At 42.2% G+C, this 17,984-nt stretch overlaps 1 protein-coding gene across 1 annotated transcript in view; it reads right to left on the bottom strand.

Moving 5' to 3' along the window:
* Window positions 1-17,984, bottom strand: part of e2f4 (E2F transcription factor 4) — a 38,457-nt gene that overhangs the window by 16,895 nt on the left and 3,578 nt on the right. The window contains exons 2-5 of the mRNA XM_046311282.1: window positions 9,576-9,685; window positions 7,706-7,867; window positions 1,489-1,532; window positions 1,313-1,377 (exon numbers count right to left, since the gene is read on the bottom strand). Of these exons, the coding sequence (XP_046167238.1) occupies window positions 1,313-1,377; window positions 1,489-1,532; window positions 7,706-7,867; window positions 9,576-9,685 (381 nt within the window). The remainder of the gene's footprint in view (window positions 1-1,312; window positions 1,378-1,488; window positions 1,533-7,705; window positions 7,868-9,575; window positions 9,686-17,984) is intronic.

The following is a 17,984-nucleotide window of genomic DNA, read 5'->3' as shown; positions in this document are numbered from 1 at the left end:
AAATCTCTCAAACTGGAAACACATCTCCCTCACTAGCTTTACACCAGCTGTCAGAACAGCTCACAGATTACTGCACCTGTACATAGCCCATCTATATTTTAGCCCAAACAGCTCTCTTCCCCTACTGTATTTATTTATTTTGCTCCCCATTATTTCAATTTCTACTTCGCACATTCTTCCACTGCAAATCTACCCGTGTTTTACTTGCTATATTGCATTTACTTCGCCGCCATGGCCTTTTTTTTTAGCCTTTACCTCCCTTATCTCACCTCAATTGCTCACATCATAGACTTATTTTTTCTACTGTATTATTGACTGTATGTTTGTTTTACTCCATGTGTGTTGTTGTATGTGTCGAACTGCTTTGCTTTATCTTGGCCTGGTCGCAATTGTAAATGAGAACTTGTTCCCAACTTGCCTACCTGGTTAAATAAAGGTGAAATACATTTGTTTTTAAATAGCAGCTCTTCACAAGAATGGGCATTTGGTGAGGCAGGTGAACCTGTAGCCATATTACTTCAACGGTAATTGACATGAGATCCTCTCTAAGCTTTACTGGAATGTAGCTCTAAACATAGACAGCAACACTACACCGGTTGGCATTTCTGTGTCTTCTATAGATGTTATAACCATGTATTTCTACCACTATAATCAAAAGGTATAATCCAAGTGAGTTTCAGAGAGTCTGTACATGAATGTCATCTGTTACTAGCAAGCCTTGAGCCTTTTACTTTCAGTTTTGTTCCAACAGCTTCAAAAATTATATTTGTTACTGAAAATATATTTCACAGCGTAAAATGAAATTGAGCAAACAGTGTAGAATTTTTACAACCAGGAAATGCGAAAAGGAAAAGCAAATTGGCAGGTAGGTAATACTGCAAAACCCAATCATACCAGCATCAGATATCTTATGGACATTTTCTGAAATTACAATGCAAAAAAATCCTATGTGTAGCACCTTTAAGAGTCCATGTTACTGCAGAAATGGACTCAACCGCACGAATACCCGGCCGTCCCATCTTCAGTCAGCTGTTCATTCTGCCGCCAACCTCAATTTTTTCGTTGTTGGGCCAATTAGTTTATTTTGACGTCTACAGTCAGTTAAGTCGGTTACACCTCCCTAATTTGAAATGCAAACAGCCCCTATGGTCTTACAACACCCCCCATTTGCCAGTTACCCATAAAAAGGGAAAATTAGCACACAAAAGTGGTTAAAAGGGGGCTGTTTGAAAGGTGATCATAAACATGGTATTTTTTTGTATAGGTAATAAACCATATCTTCTGAAATGGGTATTATAGTGCAAACACTTACAGACTCCGGTATGGGCACCTCCAACTGTGTGCCTGTGGGAGCACGGATTGCTAAGAGGGTGTCACCTGTGGAGACCAAACAGAGATGAGGTGAGTGGGAAGAAAACAAAACAAAACGAGGAAGCAGAATTTAAAAAAGGGGGAAAAAGGACAAACACAAGTATGAGAGAAATGTACCTTTGAATGCACTGCATAGGTCTTCGTGTTTTACATAAGCCATAGTGTGTTTGTGTTAAGGGAAAGAGTTTGTGTATATAATGTAAGAAACCTAGCAAACTCCTCGCTGATTTACCACATTTTTACAAATAGCCCCCACAAGTACTTATGTAGTGGCGTCTTTGCTAATGACATCAGTTATCACGGTTCTATTGCATGTATTAGAGATACCAGACAGAGAAACTTTGATCCTTTATAATTATGAATCTAAATAAACTAAATAATATCCCCAGCCTAAGCTTTCCTTTAAAAGATGCATGCCGGACCTTGAATTATCTCTAGAACTTAATCTATTTTATATATCTCTGGCAGACAAACACACCCAATTTTAATGCCTTGGAGTTAAATACAGAGAAAATCCTTGGTTCTCTATAGTACCTTCAGATCTCTTTGCTTTTTTCTAAAATGCTTTTAAATCAGCATTTTATCTCGACAGTAAGAAATGGTGGTTAAATTGACCCGTCAGTCAGTAAACTGTGCTTCCCTCTCCCAGCCTCCAGTTGGCTCTTTGGAAGATCGATCAACTTCTAGTGAATCTTTTTTTTTAACCTTCTACTTGGGATGTGCTAGATGCCTTGCTTAAGATTAATGCAAAAAATCCACTGGTTTGCCGATTTGCTGCAGATTTCTGCTCCCGATTGCGGAATCAGTAGCTAGGTTTCCATCCACTTGCATAGAAAGGTTGGATGGAAACGTGGTTAGTGACATTTTTAATCTGACCATTATCTCGGCGCTAACCACAAAGGTGGTTACCTCTCCAACCTACAGTGCATTCGTAAAGTACTCAGACCCATTGGCTTTTCCACAGTTAAGTTAGCCATATTCTAAAAATGTAATAACTAAAAAAATCCTCAATCTAAACACAATACATCTTTTTGAAATGTGTATAAAGTTTTTTACATAAGTATCCAGACCCTTTACTTACTACTTTGTTGAAGCACCTTTGGCAGCAATTACAGCCTAGTCTTCTTGGGTATGACGCTATAAGCTTGGCACATCTGTATTTGGGGAGTTTCTCCCATTCTTCTCGGCAGATCCCCTCAAGCTCGGTCAGGTTGGATGGGGAGCGTTGCTGCACAGCTATTTTTCAGGTCTCTCCAGAGATGTTCGAAGGGGTTCAAGTCCGGGCCCTAGCTGGGCCACTCAACTCCTGCGTTGTCTTGTCTGTGTGCTTAGTGATGTTGTCCTGTCGTAAAGTGAACCTTCGCCCCAGTCTGAGGTACTGAGCAGGTTTTCATCAAGGATCTCGGTACTTTGCTCCATTCATCTTTGACTTGATTCTGACTCGTCTCCCAGTCCCTGGTGCTGAAAAACATCCCCACAACATGATGCTGCCACCACCATGCTTCACCGTAGGGATGGTGCCAGGTTTCCTCCAGACATGACGCTTGGCATTCAGGCCAAAGAGTTCAATCTTGGTTTCATCAGAACAGAGAATTTTGTTTCTCATGGTCTGAGAGTCCTTTAGGCAAACTCCAAGCGGGCTTTCACGTGCCTTTTTACTAAGGAGTGGCTTTCGCCTGGCCACTCTACCATAAAGGCATGACTGGTGGAGTGCTGCAGAGACGTTGTCCTTCTGGAAGGTTCTCCCATCTCCACAGAGGAACTCTGGAGCTCTGTCAGTGTGACCATCAAGTTCTTGGTCACCTCCCTGACCAAGGCCCTTCTCCCCTGATTGCTCAGTTTGGCCAGGCAGAAAGCTCTAGGAATAGTCTTGGTGGTTCCAAACCTCTTCCATTTAAGAATGATGGAGGCAGCAGTGTTCTTGGGGACCTTCAACGCTTCAGAAAATATTTGTTACCCTTCCCCAGATCTGTGCCTTAACACAATCCTGTCTCTGACCTCTACGGACAATTCCTTCGACCTCATAGCTTGGTTTTTGCTGTGACATGCACTGTCAAATGTGGGTCTTTATATAGACAGGTGTGTACCTTTCCAAATCATGTCCAATCAATTGAATTTACCACAGGTGGACTCCGATCAAGTTGTAGAAATATCTCAAGGATGATCAATGGAAACGGGATGCACCCGAGCTCAATTTGAGTCTCATAGCAAAGGTTCTGAATAGGTATGTTTTTAATTTGTAATAGTCACTGAAATGTCTAAAAACCTGTTTTCACTTCGTCATTATGGGGTTGTGTGTAAATTGAGGGAAAAAAAATAAGTTGATAAATTATAGAATAAGGCTGTAACGTAACAAAATACAGAATACTTACCGAATGCAGTGTAATTGTTTGAAACATGAACGTTTTAAATACATGTCTTACGTTGCTTTAAAGTAGCCTATTATATCACTCTTTCCACATTTCTAACGGACAGTACCATTCAAAAGTTTGGACACCTACTCATTCAAGGGTTTTTCCTTTACATTTGTACTATTTTCTACATTGTAGAATGACTGTACGTAACCATAAACATCCATGGCTTTCTTAAAATCAATACAGAGAAGTATATATTTTTAAACCTGCATATTTTGCTAAAAGAAATCCAGGTTAGCAGGCAATATTAACCAGGTGAAATAGTGTCACTTCTCTTGCGTTCATTGCACGCAGAGTCAGGGTATATGCAACAGTTTGGGCCGCCTAATTTGCCAGAATTTTACGTAATTATGACATAACATTGAAGGTTGTGCAATGTAACAGCAATATTTAGACTTAGGGATGCCACCCGTTAGATAAAATACGGAACGGTTCCGTATTTCACTGAAAGAATAAACGTCTTGTTTGAGATGATAGTTTCCAGATTCGATCATATCACCAAAGGCTCGTATTTCTGTGTGTTATTATGTTATAATTAAGTATATGATTTGATAGAGCAGTCTGACTGAGCAATGGTAGGCACCAGCAGGCTCGTAAGCATTCATTCGAAAAGCACTTTCATACGTTTTGCCAGCAGCTCGTCGCTGTGCTTCAAACATTGAGCTGTTTATGACTTCAAGCCTATCAACTCTCGAGATTAGGCTGGTGTAACCGATGTGAAATGGCTAGCGATGGATAACGCTGCTTGGAGGGTGGCTGTTGTCGATGTGTTCCTGGTTCGAGCCCAGGTAGGGGCGAGGAGAGGGACGGAAGCTATTCTGTTACACTGGCAATACTAAAGTGCCTATAAGAACATCCAATAGTCAAAGGTATATGAAATACAAATCGTATAGAGAGAAATTATCCTATAATTCCTATAATAACTACATCCTAAAACGTATTACCTGGGAATATTGAAGTCTCATGTTAAAAGGAACCAGCTTTCATATGTTCTCATGTTCTGAGCAAGGAACTGAAACGTTAGCTTTCTTACATGGCACATATTGCACTTTTACTTTCTTCTCCAACACTTTTTTTTTCATTATTTAAACCATGTTTAATTTTATGAGGGTAAATTGATTTTATTGATGTATTATATTAAGTTAAAATAAATGTTAATGCAGTATTGTTGTAATTGTTATTATTACAAATACATTTGTCAATTTTTTAAACGTATTAATTTATTTTAAAAATCGGCCGATTAATCGGCAGCGGCTTTTTTTTGGTCCTCCAATAATCGGTATCGGTGTGGAAAAATCATAATCATTCGACCTCTAGAACAAACATTTGAGCGTAGCCTACTGCTTGTACGCATTGTTGCGCTTATAATGTGAAGAAATAATAGTTGATCAACATTTTAAGCTAAATGTTCTGATCTGTTGCATCAGACTCATTGTTTTTTTACATTGTTATTTTTATGTAGCCTAGGGCCTACCGGTTGTATGAATTTGGGATCCATCTTCCCACAACTTATCCTGAATCGGTTTGGAATAGGCTATTTCGTTCTGAACAAGCTGACCAATACAATAGGTAAACTTTTCTACTATGGGTTGATAATAGATTAACAGAGGCTAGTGATTTTTCAGTTCGTTACTGGTTCGTTCTTGTTGGCTGAGAAAAAGTCAAATGTGGACAGTCATTCTAACATCTTCAAAGTGCACATCAGAATTTGGTAACAAGGACCGCACATCGTTGCATCCTGGACTTGCATATTCTGTTAATATGAACTACCATAATTGAAATGTGATTCTGTCATCCTGAGCACCGTGGGTGGACACCCTAATCAGGTTATGCAGCCAATGTCTGGTAAATTCAAATGTTGCCGGTCAAATGTCCAGCGCCACATTTTCCTAATGGAAACCCTGCTTCCGCTGTGCCTTACTTCATTGTTAACTTACAGATTTTCGTGATATCAGACCCGATTTCAGGGATGGCCAACTCTGGAGATCCCTTTGAGCTCCACTTAGTTAGGTAAATCTGCTTTTAGTTTATTTGCACCTTACTTGTGGAATAGGCTCTCTAAAATTGGATGAATTGGTGCCTCTAGGACAATTCAAAGGGCTGATTGAGGACCTTTTTACTGAAGAATGTGTTTGTTTTCCATAATTGTGTTTTGCTTTTAGTGTATTGATGCGAATATTGATGCCTTTTTTATGTGTATTGATGTGTATGTAGGGCTCATCTGAGAAAGAGAATCTCAGCATGACTCCCTGTTGAAATAAAGGTTAGATAAAAAATAAACTATGAATTAAGAGCTAAGCATTGAGCAAGCAATCTGATCACTACCACATAAAGCAGTGGTCACCAACCTTTTGAGTCAAGATCACTTTGAGTCAAAATGCAAGCCGATATCTATCGCTCAGACTGAAAAATTATGGCTTAAAGAAACCTAAGCCTATTCAACATTAACCAATTAAAAACAGTACTGAATTCCCCTGCCAATGTTGTTCTTCTCAGACCATTTTGAAATTATATATATTTGTATTTATTTTTTATTTTAATTTAGGTATATGATCACACTGATAATCAATCATTTACTTGAGGCACAGCTAAGTGAGCATAAAAATGTGCTTTTTTGTTGTTACTGAACTGATGGCCTGCATCTGATAGTCAGTCGAGAGAAGGGAGCAGCGGTGAGACGGCCTCTCACCCGACTCACTGTCCCTCTGACGAGAAAAGAGGACAGTCTTCCAGCTCATGCTTAAACTCAAGTCGCACTGCATTATTTCTGCCTCAAGCACCAATTCATATTGTTACTCCAATGACTAGACAAAGTGAAATATTCCTTGATATTTAAAAAAAAGATACTGGCGCAGAGGTCTAAGGCACTGCAGATCCTGGTTCGATTCCAGGCTGTGTCGCAGCTGGCCATGACCGGGAGACCCATGAGGCGGCGCACAATTGGCCCAGCGTCGTCTGGGTTAGGGGAGGGTTTGGCCGGGGGGGCTTAATTAACTTGTCTCATCGCGCTATAGCGACTCCTTCTGGCATGCCTGCAGGCTGAATTTAGGTCATTAGTTGATGTATGTCCTCAAACACATTAGTGAGGCTGGTTTCCAGGTTAAGCAAGAGGGTGTTAAGAAGCAAGGTTTGGCGGGTTGTTTCGGAGGACTCATGACTCGACATTCGCCTCTCCCGAGCCCATTGGGGAGTTGTAGCAATGAGAGATAAGATTGTAATGTATATATTTTTAAAGATTCAAAAAGACAACCCGCTAATAACAACAATAATAACAGTACAAGCTTATCGGAACACTTTGCTATTCTCATTCATTGCCGCTGCAGTACTGGATGTAGCGCGTGGAAGTAGGAAGAATGTGCATTTCATGGCTTATAAAAAAAGTGTTGAGAAAGTGTTGACATTTCTAAATAACAATTTAAACATGACTTTACACAAAAACAGCAGCTCTTTGCTGTAGTCGTTGAGTCTCTCTCTAGTCATGTTTCTAAGAGTTTTGAAATCTCAATATCAACATTGCTGTCCTTTCGAGGCTTCTTTTTACAGTCTACGGCTCGAAGAAACTGTGCAGACATGGTGATCTGAGCTAACTGATTGGCCAGTGGTAGGCCTATAGGTACACTTCACCCGCTCTCTGACCGGAGTTCTACCTTCAGATACATGAAATATTTTAAAATGGGAACACTTTGCCTTGCCAGTACTAGGGCTGTTGAATCAAGTGCTACCACCAACAACACACAAAAAATCAATAGGAACACCAGGCTTTATCGGTTTTTACAGAAATGCTTTGGGGATCGACTAGGAATGCCTTGGAGATAGACTGGTTGGTGACCACTGATCTAAAGCATTTTAAGGTGCAGTGCACCTTAACCCATTTAATAAGCTTTGTGATAACTAGATAGAGGGATTGTAGTAAAGGATATGGGCTATTCTGTGAGTCGTCTGTAACGTTCTTGATGCTCTGCTGGACCCAGACCCTCTGCTGATCCAACTCGTGTTCCCTCTTGTCCAGATCATCCAGCTCTGCCTTCAGATCAATGAGCTTATCGGCTATCTCCCGTGTGTTACAGCCAGGACCAACACCCCTGGGGACAGGAAACACAGGTATCACAACGAGATGACACACACAACAACAACTGTCAAGAACTATGCATAGGCAGGAATGCAGAAAACTCCTTATGAGGTTACTTACAGTGCCTTGCGAAATTATTCGGCCCCCTTGAACTTTGCGACCTTTTGCCACATTTCAGGCTTCAAACATAAAGATATAAAACTGTATTTTTTTGTGAAGAATCAACAACAAGTGGGACACAATCATGAACTGGAACGACATTTATTGAATATTTCAAACTTTTTTAACAAATCAAAAACTGAAAAATTGGGCGTGCAAAACAGCTCGAGCTCAGTGAGGTTGGATGGAGAGCATTTGTGAACAGCAGTTTTCAGTTCTTTCCACAGATTCTCGATTGGATTCAGGTCTGGACTTTGACTTGGCCATTCTAACACCGGGATATGTTTATTTTTTAACCATTCCATTGTAGATTTTGCTTTATGTTTTGGATCATTGTCTTGTTGGAAGACAAATCTCCATCCCAGTCTCAGGTCTTTTGCAGACCCCATCAGGTTTTCTTCCAGAATGGTCCTGTATTTGGCTCCATCCATCTTCCCATCAATTTTAACCATCTTCCCTGTCCCTGCTGAAGAAAAGCAGGCCCAAACCATGATGCTGCCACCACCATGTTTGACAGTGGGGATGGTGTGTTCAGGGTGATGGGCTGTGTTGCTTTTACGCCAAACATAACGTTTTGCATTGTTGCCAAAAAGTTCAATTTTGGTTTCATCTGACCAGAGCACCTTCTTCCACATGTTTGATGTGTCTCCCAGGTGGCTTGTGGCAAACTTTAAACAACACTTTTTATGGATATCTTTAAGAAATGGCTTTCTTCTTGCCACTCTTCCATAAAGGCCAGATTTGTGCAATATACGACTGATTGTTGTCCTATGGACAGAGTCTCCCACCTCAGCTGTAGATCTCTGCAGTTCATCCAGAGTGATCATGGGCCTCTTGGCTGCATCTCTGATCAGTCTTCTCCTTGTATGAGCTGAAAGTTTAGAGGGACGGCCAGGTCTTGGTAGATTTGAAGTGGTCTGATACTCCTTCCATTTCAATATTATCGCTTGCACAGTGCTCCTTGGGATGTTTAAAGCTTGGGAAATCTTTTTGTATCCAAATCCGGCTTTAAACTTCTTCACAACAGTATCTCAGACCTGCCTGGTGTGTTCCTTGTTCTTCATGATGCTCTCTGCGCTTTTAACGGACCTCTGAGACTATCACAGTGCAGGTGCATTTATACAGAGACTTAAATACAATCCACCTGTGTGTAATCATCATCATTAGTCATTTAGGTCAACATTGGATCATTCAGAGATCCTCACTGAACTTCTGGAGAGAGTTTGCTGCACTGAAAGTAAAGGGGCTGAATAATTTTGCAAGTCCAATATTTCAGTTTTTGATTTGTTAAAAAAGTTTGAAATATCCAATAAATGTTGTTCCACTTCATGATTGTGTCCCACTTGTTGTTGATTCTTCACAAAAAAATACAGTTTTATATCTTTATGTTTGAAGCCTGAAATGTGGCAAAAGGTCGCAAAGTTTAAGCGGGCTGAATACTTTCGCAAGGCACTATACGTAACAGACCGCCTAAACACACTGATATCTTCAAGGGGAAAGGGTACCACCCAAGATTTACTAACAGAGCTCGTAATGCCATCTTCTGCATGTCCTTGACTTACTTCCACTGAATACTGTTCTTGGACTTCTTCTCGATCAATCCGATGCCTTCGAGCACATTCGTAATGTCGTAGATGCGGCGCTTCTGTCTTACAGCTAAGGTGTCTGCTGCCTGTGGGAGAGAGAGCGGTCAATGTTATTCATACATCAGTGTATAGAGCAATTTGGGGGTCCACTGACCAATTCCAGTGAGAAACAAATGGCATTATACATAGTAGATTCTATAACTAGCAAGGGAGCTTCACTATTTTTGAGCTGCAAAGTCACAAATAGTGGAGTGTCCTTTCATGCTTGTGTTCAACAAGCACTTACAGAAATAAACATATGGCTAGTGCTGATAACTGGTGGTTCATACCCATTGCTGCTGAGGATGACATCTATTCCGTTGTGGTCTGTCACACCCAGCCTAAACTAAACAAAACACATCCAGTGACCTAATAATTGAACCTAAATTAATGGTGACTTGCAGTTTGATTTCTCTTCAACATAGAAGTGTGTGTGTGTGTGTGTGTGTGTGTGTGTGTGTGTGTGTGTGTGTGTGTGTGTGTGTGTGTGTGTGTGTGTGTGTGTGTGTGTGTGTGTGTGTGTGTGTGTGTGTGTGTGTGTGTGTGTGTGTGTGTGTGTGTGTGTGTGTGTGTGTGTGTGTGTGTGTGTGTGTGTGTGTGTGTTCTAGCCCGAAGTACAGCACGCTATCGGCCATTCCGAGACAGTTGTTCTGAGATGAGATGATTCTCTGACGTCATTTCCGGTCACAATTTGCAGACTTGTTTTCGAGTTGCTGTGCGTTTTGTTGCCAACCTATTTTGCTACCTGACAACTTTACGGTTTGTACTTTTTAATTACCGTTTATATATATTTTTTTTCCCTCAACTTTTTCACTCCGGACGCTTTATCTGGACACGATTCGTCAGGACCTCCAACAGCCGAAGCTAAGTAGTAACATTAACATGATGCCTTCTAATTGCAGTCGCTGTACTCGCCTTACGGCGAGGATAGCTGTGCTACAAGCCCAGCTTCAGACGCAATCGTTAGGCAAGGGTAATTTCAGTGTAGGAAAGGATGAAACAGCGTCTGTGCCACCAGTAAGTACAGATAGTAGTATAAATCAGTCCCCGCAGCCGGAAACTTTCTCACGGTTTCTGGAAGGAAATACTGTAGGAACGCTCAACCGGTGTCGCTCATTCAGCCGACAAACTTTCAACCGGTTTTCCCCATTAAGCAGCGGGTCGGAGTCAGAGGCCGAGTCTTCTCTGGTCTCTACTCCTCCCGTTACGGGGTCTGAGACGCCGAAGCTTCCCACCATTAGCTCTGACAAATTGAAAACTCTAGTCATTGGCGACTCCATTACCCGCAGTATTAGACTTAAAACGAATTATCCAGCGATCATACACTGTTTACCAGGGGGCAGGGCTACCGACGTTAAGGCTAATCTGAAGATGGTGCTGGCTAAAGCTAAAACTGGCGAGTGTAGAGAGTATAGAGATATTGTTATCCACGTCGGCACCAACGATGTTAGGATGAAACAGTCAGATCACCAAGCGCAACATAGCTTCTGCGTGTAAATCAGCTAGAAAGATGTGTCGGCATCGAGTAATTATCTCAGGCCCCCTCCCAGGTAGGGGGAGTGATGAGCTCTACAGCAGAGTCTCACAACTCAATTGCTGGTTAAACTGTTTTCTGCCCCTCCCAAAAGATATAATTTGTAGATAATTGGCCCTCTTTCTGGGACTCAACCACAAACAGGACCAAGCCTGACCTGCTGAGGAGTGACGGACTCCATCCTAGCTGGAGTGGTGCTCTCATCTTATCTACCAACATAGACAGGGCTCTAACTCCTCTAGCTCCACAATGAAATAGGGTGCAGGCCAGGCAGCAGGCTGTTAGCCAGCCTGCCAGCATAGTGGAGTCTGCCACTAGCACAGTCAGTGTAGTCAGCTCAGCTATCACCATTGAGACCGTGTCTGTGCCTCGACCTAGGTTGGGCAAAACTAAACATGGCGGCGTTCGCCTTAGCAATCTCACTAGGATAAAGACCACCTCCATTCCTGTCATTGAAAGAGATCATGATACCTCACATCTCAAAATAGGGCTACTTAATGTTAGATCCCTTACTTCAAAGGCAATTAAAGTCAATGAACTAATCACTGATCATAATCTTGATGTGATTGGCCTGACTGAAACATGGCATAAGCCTGATGAATTTACTGTGTTAAATGAGGCCTCACCTACTGGCTACACTAGTGACCATATCCCCCGTGCATCCCGCAAAGGCGGAGGTGTTGCTAACATTTACGATAGCAAATTTCAATTTACAAAAAAAATATGTTTTCGTCTTTTGAGCTTCTAGTCATGAAATCTATGCAGCCTACTCAATCACTTTTTATTGCTACTGTTTACAGGCCTCCTGGGCCATATACAGCGTTCTTCACAGAGTTCCCTGAATTCCTATCGGACCTTGTAGTCATAGCAGATAATATTCTAATCTTTGGTGACTTTAATATTCACATGGAAAAGTCCACAGACCCACTCCAAAAGGCTTTTGGAGCCATCATCGACTGTCCCATGGAATAAATGTTGTGGATCTTAATGTTTTTCCTCATAATCCTGGACTATCGGACCACCATTTTATTACGTTTGCAATTGCAACAAATAATCTGCTCAGACCCCAACCAAGGAACATCAAAAGTCGTGCTATAAATTCACAGACAACACAAAGATTCCTTGATGTCCTTCCAGATTCCCTCTGTCTACCCAAGGACGCCAGAGGACAAAAATCAGTACTCAATTTAACCTTGCGCAATACCCTAGATGCAGTTGCACCCCTAAAAACGAAAAACATTTCTCAGAAGAAACTAGCTCCCTGGTACACAGAAAATACCCGAGCTCTGAAGCAAGCTTCCAGAAAATTGGAACGGAAATGGCGCCACACCAAACTGGAAGTCTTCCGACTAGCTTGGAAAGACAGTACCGTGCAGTACCGAAGAGCCCATACTGCTGTTCGATCATCCTATTTTTCTAACTTAATTGAGGAAAATAAGAACAATCCAAAATTCCTTTTTGATACTGTCGCAAAGCTAACTAAAAAGCAGTATTCCCCAAGAGAGGATGACTTTCACTTTAGCAGTGATAAATTCATGAACTTCTTTGAGGAAAAGATTATGATTATTATAAAGCAAATTACGGACTCCTCTTTAAATCTGCGTATTCCTTCAAAGCTCAGTTGTCCTGAGTCTGCACAACTCTGCCAGGACCTAGGATCAAGAGAGACGCTCAAGTGTTTTAGTACTATATCTCTTGACACAATGATGAAAATAATCATGGCCTCTAAACCTTCAAGCTGCATACTGGACCCTAATCCAACTAAACTACTGAAAGAGCTGCTTCCTGTGCTTGGCCCTGCTATGTTGAACATAATAAACGGCTCTCTATCCACCGGATGTGTACCAAACTCACTAAAAGTGGCAGTAATAAAGCATCTCTTGAAAAAGCCAAACCGTGACCCAGAAAATAAAAAAAAACTATCGGCCTATATCGAATCTTCCATTACTCTCAAAAATGTTAGAAAAGGCTGTTGCGCAGCAACTCACTGCCTTCCTGAAGACAAAAAATGTATACGAAATGCTTCAGTCTGGTTTTAGACCCCATCATAGCACTGAGACGGCACTTGTGAAGGTGGTAAATGAAATTTTAATGGCATCGGACCGAGGCTCTGCATCTGTCCTCGTGCTCCTAGACCTTAGTGCTGCTTTTGATACCATCGATCACCACATTCTTTTGGAGAGATTGGAAACCCAAATTGGTCTACACGGACAAGTTCTGGCCTGGTTTAGATCTTATCTGTCTGAAAGATATCAAATCAAATTTTATTTATATAGCCCTTCGTACATCAGCTAAGATCTCAAAGTGCTGTACAGAAACCCAGCCTAAAACCCCAAACAACACGCAATGCAGGTGTAGAAGCACGGTGGCTAGGAAAAACTCCCTAGAAAGGCCAAAACCTAGGAAGAAACCTAGAGAGGAACCAGGCTATGTGGGGTGGCCAGTCCTCTTCTGGCTGTGCCGGGTGGAGATTATAACAGAACATGGCCAAGATAATGCCCAAGATATCAGTTTGTCTCTCTGAATGGTTTGTCCTCTGACAAATCAACTGTAAATTTCAGTGTTCCTCAAGGTTCCGTTTTAGGACCACTATTGTTTTCACTATATATTTTACCTCTTGGGGATGTTATTCGAAAACATAATGTTAACTTTCACTGCTATGCGGATGACACACAGCTGTACATTTCAATGAAACATGGTGAAGCCCCAAATTGCCCTTGCTAGAAGCATGTGTTTCAGACATAAGGAAGTGGATGGCTGCAAACGTTCTACTTTTAAACTCAGACAAAACAGAGATGCTTGTTCTAGGTCCCAAGACACAAAGAGATCTTCTGTTGAATCTGACAATTAATCTTAATGGTTGTACAGTCGTCTCAAATAAAACTGAAGGACCTCAGCATTACTCTGGACCCTGATCTCTCTTTTGAAGAACATATCAAGACCATTTCAAGGACAGCTTTTTTCCATCTACATAACATTGCAAAAATCTGAAACTTTCTGTTCAAAAATGATACAGAAAAATGTATTCATGCTTTTGTCACTTCTAGGTTAGACTACTGCAATGCTCTACTTTCCGGCGACCCAGATAAAGCACTAAATAAACTTCAGTTAGTGCTAAATACGGCTGCTAGAATCCTGACTAGAACCAAAACATTTGATCATATTACTCCAGTGCTAGCCTCTCTACACTGGCTACCTGTCAAAGCAAGGGCTGATTTCAATGTTTTACTGCTGACCTACAAAGCATTACATGGGCTTGCTCCTACCCATCTCTCTGATTTGGTCCTGCCGTACATACCTACACGTTCGCTACGGTCACAAGACGCAGGCCTCCTAATTGTCCCTAGAATTTCTAAGCAAACAGCTGGAGGCAGGGCTTTCTCCTATAGATCTCCATTTTTATGGAACGGTCTGCCTACCCATGTCAGAGACGCAAACTCTGTCTCAACCTTTAAGTCTTTACTGAAGACTCATCTCTTCAGTGGGTCATATGATTGAGTGTTGTCTGGCCCAGGAGTGGGAAGGTGAACGGAAAGGCTCTGGAGCAATGAACCGCCCTTGCTGTCTCTGCCTGGCCGGTTCCCCTCTTTCCACTGAGATTCTCTGCCTCTAACCCGATTACAGGGGCTGAGTCACTGGCTTACTGGGGCTCTCTCATGCCGTCCCTAGAGGGGGTGCGTCACCTGAGTGGGTTGATTGACTGATGTGGTCATCCTGTCTGGGTTGGCGCTCCCCCCCCCTTGGCTTGTGCCATGGCGGAGTTCTTTGTGGGCTATACTCAGCCTTGTCTCAGGACGGTAAGTTGGTGGTTGAAGATATCCCTCTAGTGGTGTGGGAGCTGTGCTTTGGCAAAGTGGGTGGGGTTATATCCTTCCTGTTTGGCCCTGTCCAGGGGTGTCCTCGGGTGGGGCCACAGTGTCTCCAGACCCCTCCTGTCTCAGCCTCCAGTATTTATGCTGCAGTAGTTTGTGTCGGGGGGCTGGGGTCAGTTTGTTATATCTGGAGTACTTCTGTCCTATTCGGTGTCCTGTGTGAATCTAAGTGTGCGTTCTCTAATTCTCTCCTTCTCTTTCTTTCTCTCTCTCTCGGAGGACCTGAGCCCTAGGACCATGCCCCAAGACTACCTGACATGATGACTCCTTGCTGTCCCCAGTCCACCTGGCCGTGCTGCTGCTCCAGTTAACCGTTCCGCCTTATTATTCGACCATACTGGTCATTTATGAACATTTAGCCATGTTCTGTTATAACCTCCACCCGGCACAGCCAGAAGAGGACTGGCCACCCCACATAGCCTGGTTCCTCTCTAGGTTTCTTCCTAGGTTTTGTCCTTTCTAGGGAGGTTTTCCTAGCCACCGTGCTTCTACACCTGCATTGCTTGTTGTTTGGGGTTTTAGGCTGGGTTTCTGTACAGCACTTTGAGATATCAGCTGATGTACGAAGGGCTATATAAATACATTTGATTTTGATTTGATTTGATTTTGTACGTGTGAGTCTGAAACCGGGTTGTGGTTTCAAAACCCAAGTAACAGGTTGCTGGCTGACCAAATCCAGTTCATAACAATGTGCAGCCTTGCTTACTTAATTGAGTCTGCAGGGGGCAGAATAGAACAAGTAAGCTGGCTAGCCAACTTTTACATGTGTGTTGTGAACAACATTAGCGTGAGCAACAATAGTGGCATGGTAGTTTGCCTTCAAAATAAAAGTCCCCAATGGAAACGGATAAAAATTGTGGATTCATGCCACAATTGGACTCGAAAATGCAACAAAAAAATGGTTGGAATGCTATATAAAAATGGAACAATAGACAATTTGTAAAATGTATGTTGAAATCACACTGTTTGTATTAGATTCCAGAATTGCATTGAGGGGGGTGGCAGGTAGCCTAGTGGTTGGAGCGTTGGGCCAGTAACAAAGGTTGCTGGATCGAATCCGCGAGCTGACAAGGTAAAAATCTGGTGTTCTGCCCCTGAAAAGGGGCCTACTGTTCCCCAGTAGGCCGTCATTGTAAATAAGAATGTATTCTTAACTGACTTGCCTAGTTAAATTAAGGTTCAATTTAAAAAGATGACAAATATATTGCATTGTACAGCCATACCCATGGATCTTGGGTCCTTGTCACCCACAGATTCCAATTCTAAGAAGAGTGTCACACAAATATTAGTGTCGTAGCTCTTATCGTGGGACTTTAACTGTGGGAATCACCTTACTATTTAGACTATTGTGCGTATTGGAAATTCATATTGCAATGTATAGCCTATGGATCTTGGGTTCTTGAAATGGGGTATCAGCCTACCTTATGGTTCATGGACCCAAGATCCATAGGTAAGGCTATACATTGCAATATGAATGTTCAAAACACATAGGTTGACTGGTGAGCTTAATGTTACTCATTTTGCAGTGGTTTCAGAGTCCCGTACCATTTAATGGACCCAAGATCAATATGTAAGGCTGTACATTGCAATATGAATGTCCAATACACACAATAGACTGAATTGTGAGATGATTTCTCACAGTTAAAGTCCCGCAATAAGAGCTACGACGTGGATGTCACTAAGTCGACTGACACCAAATTTCATGAACCTAAGAGCCATAGGTAAGACTGTACATTGGTCCACCCACACAGGCAGCGTTGTGAAGAAGGCGCAGCAGCGTGTCTTCAACCTCAGGAGGCTGATGAAATTCGGCTTGTCACCAAAAGCACTCACAAACTTCTACAGATGCACAATCGAGAGCATCCTATCGGGCTATCAACGCCTGGTACGGCAACTGCTCCACCCACAACGACAAGGCTCTCCAGAGGGTAGTGAGGTCTGCACAACGCATCACCGGGGGCAAACTACCTGCCCTCCAGGACACCTACACCACCTGATATCACAGGAAGGCCATAAAGATCATCAAGGACAACAACCACCCGAGCCACTGCCTGTTCACCCCGCTATCATCCAGAAGGCGAGGTCAGTACAGGTGCATCAAAGCAGAGACCGAGAGACAGAAAAACAGCGATCAAGGCCATCAGACTGTTAAACAGCCACCACTAACAATGAGTGGCTGCTGCCAACATACTGACTCAACTCCAGCCACTTTAATACTGGAAAAATGGATGTAACAAATGTATTACTAGCCATCTTAAACAATGCCACTTAATAATGTTTACATGCCCTACATTACTCTTCTCATATGTATATACTGTACTCTATAGTATCTACTGCATCTTGATGTAATACATGTATCACTACCCACTTTAAACAATGCCACTTAATAATGTTTACATACCCTACATTACTCATCTCATATGTATACACTGTACTCGATACCATCTACTGCATCTTGCCTATGCTGTTCTGTACCATCACTCATTTGCAACTGCGACCTGGCCAAGATAAAGTATAGCAGTGTGAACAGACAGAGTTACACACGGAGTAAACAATAAACAAGTCAATAACACAGCGTAGGCGGCAGCGTAGCCTAGTGGTTAGTGTTGGACTAGTAACCGGAAGGTTGCGAGTTCAAACCCCCGAGCTGACAAGGTACAAATCTGTCGTTCTGCCCCTGAACAGGCAGTTAACCCACTGTATTACATCAAGGCCGTCATTGAAAATAAGAATGTGTTCTTAACTGACTTGCCTGGTTAAAGAAAGGTTAAAAAAAAAAATTAAAAGGGCAGTCTATATACAATGTGTGCAAAAGGCATGAGGAGGTAGGCGAATAATTACAATTTTGCAGATTAACACTGGAGTGATAAATGATCAGATGGTCATGTAGAGATATTGGTGTGCAAAAGAGCAGAAAAGTAAATAAATAAAAACAGTGTG

The sequence above is a fragment of the Oncorhynchus gorbuscha genome, linkage group LG02 (assembly GCF_021184085.1).
Source record: "Oncorhynchus gorbuscha isolate QuinsamMale2020 ecotype Even-year linkage group LG02, OgorEven_v1.0, whole genome shotgun sequence".
In the NCBI taxonomy this organism is placed as follows: domain Eukaryota; kingdom Metazoa; phylum Chordata; class Actinopteri; order Salmoniformes; family Salmonidae; genus Oncorhynchus; species Oncorhynchus gorbuscha.
The sequence above is the reverse complement of the archived record's forward strand: the minus strand, read 5'-3'. Positions and strand labels throughout refer to the sequence as shown.